At 39.3% G+C, this 12207-nt stretch overlaps 1 protein-coding gene across 2 annotated transcripts in view; it reads right to left on the bottom strand.

The window, feature by feature from the left end:
- FER1L6 (fer-1 like family member 6) overlaps positions 1-12207 on the bottom strand; it is a 73704-nt gene that overhangs the window by 27521 nt on the left and 33976 nt on the right. For both annotated transcript variants that reach the window (XM_083868252.1, XM_083868251.1), the window contains exons 13-20: positions 10731-10911; positions 8113-8233; positions 6741-6841; positions 5989-6079; positions 5085-5204; positions 3859-4011; positions 2361-2547; positions 1683-1807 (exon numbers count right to left, since the gene is read on the bottom strand). In XM_083868252.1, the coding sequence (XP_083724378.1) occupies positions 1683-1807; positions 2361-2547; positions 3859-4011; positions 5085-5204; positions 5989-6079; positions 6741-6841; positions 8113-8233; positions 10731-10911 (1079 nt within the window). The remainder of the gene's footprint in view (positions 1-1682; positions 1808-2360; positions 2548-3858; positions 4012-5084; positions 5205-5988; positions 6080-6740; positions 6842-8112; positions 8234-10730; positions 10912-12207) is intronic.

The following is a 12207-nucleotide window of genomic DNA, read 5'->3' as shown; positions in this document are numbered from 1 at the left end:
CTTCAGTATTAGAGGAAAGCTATTGGTTTAGAAAAGCAGGCACAAGCCGAGTGCCATTAAAATAAAGCTTCTGCCCTGAGGCCAGTTTTCACTTCTGCAGGGCTCATTCTTTTAATCTTACTTCTAGTTCTGTGTAATGACACTTAACACTTTATGAAAAGGAAAGAAGATATTTTTCATGAATCACTCATAAGAAATCAAAAGTTTTTGATTTTTTGTAATTTGAATTAGGTGGATGCTTATACCATTTCATCATAGAGAATGTTTTAACTGTCTAGGCAGAATATATATTTAACAAAGATAAGAGTTAAAGAGGGAAATGTGCCAACTGCAAAATTACTCATAACCTGCTATCATTCTTTTGAATGGAAATAAGGTTCTTTACTACCATTTATTGGCACTTGGCTGACACTCTTATGAAAACATGCAAGTTATCAGCTGCAATATTTTATTCAGACAGTGAATGAAATTAACATTTCAGTGCCTACAAACACCTATTTTCCTGGGCCAAATTCTACTTTCCAGAATCTGGTGCATCTAGACACTAATTTAATTGGATTCAATCACCATCTTCTATAAGAAGTTAAAATCACATTACAGGAAAAAATCAATTGATAACCCTGAGGCAAAAGTAGCACAAGCAGGCATTTAGAATTTAGGGAAAGGTTGTTATTTTTGCTCCCTTTGGCACATGCAACAATACTTGCTTTGTAAAAGAGTAAAATGTCAGAGGAATTTTAGAATTAATTGAATTAAAACAGTCTTCTGGGAAGCTTTAGGGAGAGGGGCTGGATGGGAGGGTTAAATATTTTTTCTGAAGCAAGACTATTTGATGTGAAGCAAGACTACATTTAGCTCAGTAAATTCTGTTTGTGGCATGATTGTCAGAATTCCTGCCCAATTTTAACTCCAGGGTAATTGTAAAGGGCTCAGAACCTTTGAAAATCAGTCTCCATGTTCTGTGAGGGATCGTTCTCCTGCTCACTTGCCCAGGCTGTACTTCAACCCTTCTTGATGTAACTCTGTAGAAGTTTCCACTTCTCTCTAGGGGCCCCAAGGGAGCCCATTTGATCCCTGGAGTTTCCTGAGGGAGATGGGAGACTATCCCCTACTGGGCATATTTTAGCAGCCTTTAAGTCCCCCACCTGTCTGTTTTCAGCCCATTTGCATTTTAACCCTCTAAAACCACCGGTGTGCTTTGCCACATTCCATCCCAAAGGGCCATGCTGGCTCATATGGCTACAGAGGCCACAGAAAGGTCTTCACCCTGCCCAATGATTGAATGCACAGGCTGGAGGAAAAGAGAACCATGAGGGTTCATCCTTACACCCATTTATACCTAGCAATGGCAGCAGTCCAAATTTAAAACACATAAATAAAGATGTGAAGAAAGGTACACTTGCTACAAAGTCCCAGTAGTCCCAGGGAATCTGATCTATGAGCTAAAATAAACTCTTACTGCTGTACCTCTTATTAGAGTAGTGGGTAACAGGTGAACTTTTGCCTTGTTTGCAGTGGACTCTCAGCATCTGCTCTTTAACAGCAGGCATTGAACTTTTCCTGCTAGGTGCCTCCTTGCTTTTTCCTTTACATAGCTTAATTGTAAAAAAAAAACAAAACCAAAACAAACAAACAAAAAACCCCAAGAGTTTTCAGTCACCAAAAGAGGCTTTGGAACTTACCCTTGTGGTCTGGCAGCGTGATGTGAAGGTAACTTTTGCAAAGGGATCAGAGAGCCCGGTGCTGTCAGCAGCAATGAGCCCCCTCGCCTGGTACATGTGGGCTCTCAGCTGGAAGAGGTGTGTGGCTACATCATGGCAGAGAAAACAGCAACATCAGCTCCATGGAAACAGTGCAGCACACAGGTAGGAGGGGAAGATTCATCAGCTCTCTCCAACCAAGATCTGACAAGGGGAACTGTTGCTAGTGCTGTCTCATTAAAGAAACACCTGAGATACTCAGAAGCTGTGCAAGACATATGAATTCACTTGAAATCAATTATGTAGGTCTCTACTGCAAGGCTGTTAAGTGCCAATTTTTATCTCCCATCACTCTTTTATCTACTAGGTGTTCTATGCATCATCTGGAGAACTGAGGGATGCTTCCTTTACAAGGAGAGAGATCCATGGGACAGGGAACAGAAAACGCAAGCAACAAGTTCTTTCTTTCCCTGACAGCTACAAAGTGTCAGTGGCAGAACTGATGACTTTGCAATGAAGCCATCATTTTCTGATGAGAAGAAGCAAAGCCATTATCATCTTAGAACAGTTACTTTATATAGGGGTTGTGCCACACTCTGAACTAGAACTTTTGTGACCATTTCTCTTAATTGTTAATAGGGAGAAGAAGGAGTGCCTTACTTTTATACAGCAGGCAAGCTGGTGAGGGCAGCACACTGTGCCCTGAGTTGGTGTTAGATGGTAATTCAATCTCGTATCCTACAGGCAAATTCTCCATGGCACTGTGGGCATAGCTGGCAGGTCCAAGCCACAGGTAGATGTCCACCTTTGCCTGCACAGTCCAGCCCAGAGGGCGCTTGCCTGGGAGCTGAAGAAAAAATCCAACATCAGCAGCATTCTCAAGAGAGATGGCTGGGTGCTAAGCCTTACCAAACCAGAGTAAAATAAAGAAGCACTCTCTGAGCTGATACCCAGATAAATGGCATTTCTCCTCAGTGACTGGCCCTGAGACTCATTTAGCACAAGAAACTTCTGTGATTCTTAGGGAAGGCATTAACAGTTTGCTCAACTAACAGTCTATGTAAACTGCATAGTGCTTCATATGCAGAGGTTTTTGCAGGCTATCTTATAGCTGCACACACATAAGTGCTACCTTTTGCCCTACTTTACCCAGACTTCAGCCCATTTGTCATTTCATACAGTTTTGCTGGTCTCCATTAGTTAGTCCCATGTATTACTAAAAATAATACTCATTGGGCAGGTCAGAAAACATTTCCACTATAACTAGTCTTGACCTACTACTTTCTCTTTCTTCCTTCCCATTTTCTCTACATCTGCTAAGTTCAGAGTTTAGTATTTTCTGTTCCTAAGGTAAGTCTTGATACTGAAGAGGCTGGATAGTTAATTGTGAAATATGTTATTTCATGCAGGCAGATAGTACTTTGCTTAGAAAATAACTATGGCAAGTATCTCAGGATCTTAGATGTTTTTTTCTTTAGCTATGCTTTATGGGAGCATTCCCAGAAGTCCAAGGTGAAAAAACCACTAAAAAGTCATTATATGAAGTCACTGTTGTCTGGAGTATTTGGGTTTTTCCTTATGGTCACAGTAGCAATAACATTGCACAATATTCCACTGTAGGTATTGCTGGTCACACTGCCTTTGTAGCAGTATATCCACTAGGGCTTTCCTTCATCATGAATAATCCTGTAACAGTATTTTGGGCATATATTGCACAAACTTGTGTTTTAAATAGAAAGTATAAACAATTCCTGTATTACCCCTGAATACTTAGGTTTCCTCACTGAGTTGCTGAATGCTGATCTCTCACCAGTCTCCTCCCAGACTTCATGTGCTACATTCTGATGGTTTTGCCAGCAAAGAGGCCATACCTTTTCTTTTTGTTTATGTATACAGCCATTGATAAACAATGTTCTGTACTTGCCATAACAAATAGTGAGGGAATTAATTACTCATACATCAAAAACCTGGCAATGATAGAGTGCTTAAAGAATGACAAGCATAAATGTAAGAAGCAAATATTAATAAATGGCGGATACAAATCCGTGCATATTTTTACATCACAAAGATTAATCTGTAAAACACTATCCCTGGAAGAAATCTGAATACCAAATGCTCCCCAGGCATTACCTATGTTTGCAGTGTGCCACAGACTTACTTTCAGGAAATGTGTTTTAATCTTCCCACAGTCCTTGCCTCTCTGCTCTTTTGCTGAGGAGTAGAGTATATTTTTTGCTGGCACTCTTGCATATGCAACTCTTTTGTTGTTGCTGATCATCCAGATGAACACATCAGGCACTGTATTCTGTGGCTGTTAAATGAGGCATATTAAAATAAAACTGAATTCTTTCTATGAGCCACCACCATCATAATTTTGTTGAAACACTCTTACTAAGAGCTGATGCCCTCATGCTGCTGGAGTGGCACATTACCCCTGAACTAAACGAAGCTGTCACCTCATGCTTTGCAGTCCACACCTCAATTTCTAATTACAGCTGAAGGTAAAGAGCTTTGTAGAGTGATTAAGGAGTATACCCATTTTGTAAGTATTTTCAGGAGAAACTAAAATTAAGGATTTGGGAATGGCTCTGTCCCAGGAAATAACTTAAGCACAGACCACAAAAGTAACTACCATGGAAATAGCATCAATTTCATCTATACCAGTAAACCAAAATGGACCAGAACCAAGCTCAAACACGGACATATAATCATCTTTCCTGCTTGTGATGATGCTCAGTGAGACTCCCTTGCCCTGTCCCAGGTAATATTATCCCAAGCAAAGCTTCAGTGTGGTTTGAAAAAAAGGACCACCCAAGGGGCTGTTCCCTAAAGGAACTGTAAGCAGGGTCACTCTGTTTTAGGATGGAAGAGAATTTGTTTGTAGGATGCAAACCATGCCACTGCGCCACTTGCTCTCTGAGCCAGGGAATAGCCATGGCCCTCTCTGGTTTGCTAGCACAGGCAGCTCTCAGAGGCACAGCTTTCTAGTGGCTGGACTTTGGCCTCACCAAATATACCAATTCTTCTGTTATTCTCAGGCTAAACAGTATAGGCACCCCAGGCTCATATCAGTCCAAATCCATACAGGTGTCATGCAGGTGGAGACATGAGTTCACATCAGAAAGCTGGCTTCTCCAAGCCATCAGGTATGGGATGATCTTATTAAAATATATATATCTCTGGTGCATCCTCTCCATACCACACAGCCCAACATTTCCTACCCTGGTTTGATAACAGCTCCATTTAATGCAAAAGGGAATAAGGTCCAAATATCTGAAGGAGAACTCTTTGGATAGCCAAGCCAGAAGTTATTCTTCCCACGGGATTATGAAAATCAAAGCCAAGTCCTGGATTTTAAATTGTTCTGAATTCTGTGTGGATTACCTCATCAGCCAAGAATCGAATTTTATCTATAAAGCTCTGAGTCTCCCGAATCACTTCATCCAGTGACATCTTCTTTTTCTGCTGCTGAACGATTCCCTTAGCATCACTGGACATTGCTTCCTGCAGTGGGCAAAGACAATAGATACTTTTCATCTGTTATCAAGTAGTTTGAACTGGAAGAGAAATAGTCTTTGATTCAAGTGGAAAAGAGAAGATGGGAAACACTTTGTTCAATTTCTTTGTCACAACAGAATCTGACAATTCTTTGGAGCTGGTCAACATAAAAATTGAATATCCCCTAATTTGTCTTTGTTTGTCTGTATACTGCATGTATAGAAGTCACCAAAACCATGTGATTGCCACCTGGGATTAGTGGGCCTTGATCCTGACAGAAAGCAAATTATTTTGTGCTACAAACAATAAAAAAATGTAATAAATATTCAGATGCACTCCACCCAGTTTGGTTTCTTCTCACTGGTTCACTGGAGGAGATTACTAGGTCCAGGAATATCAAAGGCCAGATTTTACTAGTCTTGAAGTTCAGCACCACCACAGTAGTTAGACACCTGACAGCAGTGCAGATTTGGTGCTTTTCCACTGAGCTCAGCATCACTCCATTTTAAGAGGCATGGATGAGAAAAATAATCTCATTACTATAATGTCTTATTGGTATTTAAAAACAACATCTTCTGATTCATTTTGGTGTACTTGATGACTCTTTATTAAGCACAGTGGGATTTATTAAACTAAATGCTGATGGATACTATACTCATGTGAATTACAAATCCTTCCCGTATGATGCAATCAAATAGAAAATAAAATAGAAAAAAAAAAAAAAATCAAGCAGTGTGCTTTAAGTAATCATCATTGCATCAATGCTTATAGGAAAAGAAACAACACATACCAGCTCTTGCTTGAACAGCATGAGCCTCTTTTTGTCCAAAGCAGTGTAGTTCAACCCTTTGGGCTTCTTTTCAGCAATGACCATGAACACCCTAGGAGACAGGAATAACAGGGTTGCTAAATTTGTTACTTTTTTAATGTGAGAATACTAATGTGCTAAAATACATTGGAATGTTCTGTGTCTGCTGCAGTACACGAACCAGAAGACAAAGATGCTGAAAATCTCCAAAAGATTATGTACTTATAAGATTCAAGGAATAGAGTCCAAAACCTCAACACCACACTTCACAGAAATGGATTAATAATACATAGAAATAAGGGGTTATATCTATTTGGAACCCAATCGTGTCATTTGATACAGAGCCACTGGATCTCTAGCAATATGTGGCATCTTTTATTTTTATATTAACCTCGGTTGGTTTTTTTACAGTGTATCTATCACACACTTCATTAAATACTACTTATCACATATATAACATATTCTTGAGGTTCCAAAAGCCAAAATAATATGACAATGATTGGCAGTCATCTATTGTCAATACCAAATATGGGAAATAACAATACATATTTTCTCTGTCTAAATAGAAACTGCAGTTTGTGAAGGTCTTTGCTTTTACAGCAAAGTAAATAAAATATACATCTCAGTAAGTTTACTGTACTTTTTAAAAATTATAATCAGTTTCCTTGTCTAGCCCTGAATTTGTAGCCAACATTAAATTTGATTTTCTGTATGCATCTAGTAAATGTTATCACCTGCTTTGATTGATAAAACCATTTAGGGTCTTCTTCATTTTCTCCTCAGCTGCAGTCTCTGAAACCTTGATCAAGTCCTTTACTTGCTCTAATGATTCTTCCTATGAAAAACACATGAGAAAGCCATTATGCACAGGAGGGCACTTTGTCATTCTGTCGGTGTTACAGTACCATTTATGACTAGCAAGAATGAGGTAGGTGATTTTGTGGCCTGGCAGAAAAAGCCTTTGATATATCACTAGAAGAGCACAGAGAAAAGACTCCAGCAGCATGATGTATTTTGACCTTTTCCCAGTCTTTCCAATTACTTCTCCAAGCTATTACTGCTTGGAGCAACTTTGTGTTCTTTCTTCTTTGGTAAAGATCTATCGGTGGGAAACATTATCTGCTAGGTAGGAGAAAAAATAATAGTTCTTCTTGGTTCTGTTTCTAATCCTGCTGCTTAACTTTAGCAAGTTGCTGCAGGTAACACCCTAAACTTCAGTGGTCACTTGAATCCATATGAAAGGTTCATCATAAAACCTACTTTTATCCATGAGGAATGGAGCTTGTTCTTAAAAACTAAAATAAATATCTGGATTTTCAGCAGGTCCTGTGGGTGCTCAGGTGCACCGACAGACATTATCTCTCCACATCCATATATTCAAATGTTTAATAGTCAAATACCTGAGTTCAAAATGTTTGGTTATAGATCACTGTCTTCTCCTGATACAACCTTGCACTAGTATGACGTCAGTGTTGTTGCTCACAATATATATATGGAAAAATGACGGATGAATCAAACTCTTAATCTGAGTGCCCCACATTAAAATAATCAACATTAGGAGTCACTTAAAAACAAACAAACCCAAAACCCTACTTTCTTGAGACTGTTGAAGTCAACTTTAAACAAAGGTAGAAAGAAACCCATCGTTATGGGAAAACACTGACGGGGATGTCAGAGTGACTGCCCATGAGAGGATATGCCATTCTGTCTTTGTCAATGTTTTAGGAAAACAAAGAGAAAATACTCTCCTTTAAGGAGTGCTCAGTATAAATATATGGCAAGAAGACATTAGAGGAAGAGCCATAGGAGACAAAATCACTCTGTATCTCATAATTTAATTGGTGGAATGTTTTTAAAAAGATTGCTGAGGAAGGAAAGAAGAGCTATGGCCAAAAAAACATAGTTGTGGTTGGGAATACTTGAGCAGCTCTAATAGTTCAAAGCAATTTGGGGGGAAAGAAAAAATAAAGGGTTTATATAAACTACTTTCTCACAAAATGAACAACAAGGAATGCAGCTGGGGGATGTTTTGAAGGTCTGATTTGGGAAGTTTGGCCTCTCACTGCTATGCTTTGCTGAATACATGGGAGGATGGCTGCCACTTACCAGGTGATCTGCCATTCTCTCAAGAGTGTTGGAAGAGTACAGCCGAAAGGTCTGGTTGCCCCAGTAGCTCTTTACACAGACACAGGGCTTCCTCTCATCATAGGGCAGGTACTGGTAGTTCCTGGGAAAACAAGGTAGGGAGCAGATCATGAAGGTGATGGAGCAGTTCAAGGGGAAGCAGAGGAAAGAAAAGTTGTTTGGTGCTCTCAGAGAACAGAAACTGTAGACACAATAGGATGTGGTCTCACAGGTTAACCAAGAATTCCTGGGAAGAGCAAACACAAACATCATGTATGATACCTGTGAGATCCTTGAAGAGAAAAAAATTGAAGCCAATGGATCTAATTTCAGTGTTTTCCAGGGTGGAAGAAAAGCTAAACAAAAAGGCATGCAGAGAAGCTCTGAAATACTATTAATGGTGGGAAAATACAAGAGAAAAAGAAAAAAAGATTAATATCTGATCACATCTTCAAAAGCCATAGTTCCACACACTGCCATGGGAGAGCCATTTTCTGTACCAATGGTGGGGCAGTGGACACCTTTTTAATGTGTATGAACATTTGCAAACCACTTCATGTTCTTCTGTCCAGGGCTTTAATGGCCTCAGTCTCAGCGATTTCAGATAGAACTGGCCACAGATGTTAGATCATCAAGCCAAGACCATGGAAAGCAAATCACTTTTTGCTCTTGAGTGTCATATCAATGACTCTAAATTTCCACACACCCCTAAGAAGTTTTATGTGTGAATTTTTTTCCATTTCCATTTTTCCATCTTTCTAAAGCTTAATATATTCTCTCTAACTTCATTTTACTGCTGTATGTGATATCAAAAGAGAGAGAATTTTACATTTCCTTTCTCTTCAATAACCCATAATGAGGTGAGGATTACCCATTGAATTTGGTGCACAGAAGAGCTACATAGGCCTTGGCTGTCATTAATTTTGGTGCTTTCAGAAGAGAGAAAATCAATTCAACCATCTCCCAGGGCCTGAACAACTTAACCTGAAATTCATAGAGCTTATGAACCTTTTCATTGGATTTACTAAGAAGAGTACATAGCCATGAAAAAATTCAAATGGAAAACTGAAAATTCATGTCTATTATTCCCACTATTATAATTTTGAGGAATCGCTTTTTCAGTTTATCCTTAGTTTAAGTTTTGACATAAATGTGGAAAATTCCTGGGAGTTTCATGTTGTCTGCTTTAGAAGTCTTATTACTCTGCCTGTTCCTTTCATTAGTTAGTGGTTTTAATCTCCAAAATATACCCTTCTTTTTGTTTTCCATGGTTCATTTATGAATCTAAAATGCAGTTTACCTAAACAACTGGATATCCCATTAAGTACTTATTAATACTAAAAATATCCAGTCATGATACCACCAAGATGCCATTAAGAGAAGACAGTGAAAAACTCATTCATTTGTGTCTGTGGCTGACCAGACTGTTTTAAATGGCACAGGAGGGAATAAATGATGCAGCATTCTACATAAATTTGAGGAAAAGGGATCTTTCATGAGAGAAAACTTTATTAATACTGGACCAAGCCAAGAAGCAAATAGCTGATTTGAAAAGTGATTCATTCTTTTACAATGTTCTTTAAATTCTTGTTAAGGGAAAACTAAAAAATCACAACTTCTCTCAGGAAGATAACCTCTACATGTACCCAAATTTGCAGTTCTGTTAACAAGGAAAGGCAACTGTATTTTCATCAAACATGGATTTTTTTCCCCTCTCTTTTTTTACTTGATGCAAAACCAGAATTTGTTTTACCATGATATTTTCATTCTTGTTTCCTTTCACTAGCTCTTATTTAATCTAAGTGAGCCATTAATTGCAGAAAAGAGTGAAAGTGCTTTTTAAATTTAGAGACATCCAGAAACCAAACAGATCCAGGTTGATATTTTCCTCCTGGTCCTTATATCTGTAGACTGCTTGGCCTTCTAAAGAAAGAAGTGCCATCCAGTCTTGGCAGTCACCAATATCTGTGATTGTTCTACCTCCTAAAACAATAAAGAAAATATTTCTTTTATTAGTATCTTTCAAATGAATTAAACCTTTACAATTCTGTTTTTAAGCAAGGTTATTTAGAAGAACAGTTCTGCATACTTTCATCCATTGCTCCATTTCTTTTCTTAATGACTATTTCCTCCTACCTCTGTTATTAATACTTGCTATTTAAGTCTGTATCTGTAATTATGAGCTCTACAAGGTGTTCAGGGAAGGTGACTTTTCCTTGGCCAGATTTCCATATTTCACATCGTGCTTCTGGAGCTGGGCACTGGCTGGTGTTACTTGTGATCACAGTGTGGGACCCTAAACCAAGGATGGCACTGAAGAGGTTGCATTTTGCTGTAGCTTTCCAATGTACAGCTGGTGTAACACACAACACTTTCAGGAAGGGTTCAAGCGCCCATAAGACCAAGATTAGACGCATGTAAAATAACTCAGGGCCTGTTCACTTCAGTGAAGACAAGAAAATTTACCGTTGTAAAAGATGTAATTGAGGACCTGAAAGCCTCCATTTAAAACAAATGCTGCCTGGGTTCATCAATGAGTCCCACAGGATTATGAAGAACCAAAGTCCTCCATGATGAGGTTTTGAAATACAGATGCTCACCTGTTCCCACCTGTGATCAGTGGCTTCTCAGGGGCTGTGGTAGATATCAGGGGTACTCCAAGGTCATGAGAAATGTCATCTTCCCTCTCATGCAGAAGGCTTTCTTCTGATTCTCCATTATGTGTCTTCTTTTTCCCTCCAGCTCCTGCTGACACCCCATCAGTAGTACTTCCAAAGTTACCTAGAGATCCAGGGTTACAGGAGATGTCTAACTTGGAGGTGGTAAACAGGAACGAGGTTTTAAAAAAAAGAAAATGGCCAGTCATACCAGTGGAAAGTCTTTGTCCCCTCCTGTTCATTTAGCTGTTTTAACCACACCACAGCTTATAAAGGTTGTGACAGATGATGTTTGTCCCTGGAATGTCAGGTTCTAGAACAGTGCTTCCTTACCTGACCCCTGTGACCTATACCTAGCATATCACATAATTTGGTGATGTGATCCTCTGATTTATGGCCCTCAGGACCTTCGGCTTCTGCTAAAGAAATTCAGAAACCAAAACAATACTGCTTTTGATATTTCCGTGCTCAGGGGCCCTGGTATGGGATTGATTTACACAGAAAATGTATATCTTCTTCACAACATATGAATGATCATTTCAAAGTTTGATATCAGAAGTGATAAACTTTTTATCAGACAAATTCTGCCTATTAGGGTTGCAGAGTTAGTAATAACAACACATTGAGGCCCCAGCTTCAAGCCTAATGCCAGACAACTCTGCTAATGATACAATCATCTTCCCCAGAAAGATTTTGCCTTAAAGGGCAATTATCAGCACTGGGAAAGAGGTACATCCATCAAACTGGTAATTACAGATTTTAAAAGAGACAGACAGAAAACATTCCCTGCAGGAGAAGAATGTGCTGAATCATCCAATATGACATCCTGATCTGGATTTTTGGTTCAGCCTTTTGTGCAAATAATGGCAACTCACCAAGTTTGGGTCCAAATTTCAGCTACATAGGTGGCTAATAGCTGTTCAGGTCCAGAATTCAGAGCCAGATTCATCCTTAGTAATAATTCTGACAAGAATCACCATAATTTCTTGTCCAACAATTTAAATGTATTTCTTGCCATCCTCGGCTCAGCTTCCTGCTAAGTTTCAGCAGGAATCAGCATCACTCATTGATTCCCCCATTTTTCCACAGCATCTCTCCCTGCACACAAAGCCTTACAGCTGAGCACAGTCATGGACACAAGCACAAAGACTGGAAGTGCCAGGGTGCTACTGTGCACCTGGGCCCTTGGTGGGTCTGGTACAGAGATAATAAATCCCTGCAAGGGAAATGAAACCAATTCAAGCTTCTCTCTTAGGAGAAAGCTTGTCTGCTTTGAAAATATGCACTCAATGTTCATGAAAATGTCTTCATTTTCTCTTTGGTCTGCTTCCAGGGATAATTTAGCTCCACAATGAGGAGCTAATGGAGTATGGCCCTGCTTTTCCCTGGAAGAGGAAAGGACTTACCAGGAGGATGTTAG

This window comes from Zosterops lateralis, assembly GCF_965231275.1.
Source record: "Zosterops lateralis genome assembly, chromosome: 1".
Classification (NCBI taxonomy): domain Eukaryota; kingdom Metazoa; phylum Chordata; class Aves; order Passeriformes; family Zosteropidae; genus Zosterops; species Zosterops lateralis.
The sequence above is the reverse complement of the archived record's forward strand: the minus strand, read 5'-3'. Positions and strand labels throughout refer to the sequence as shown.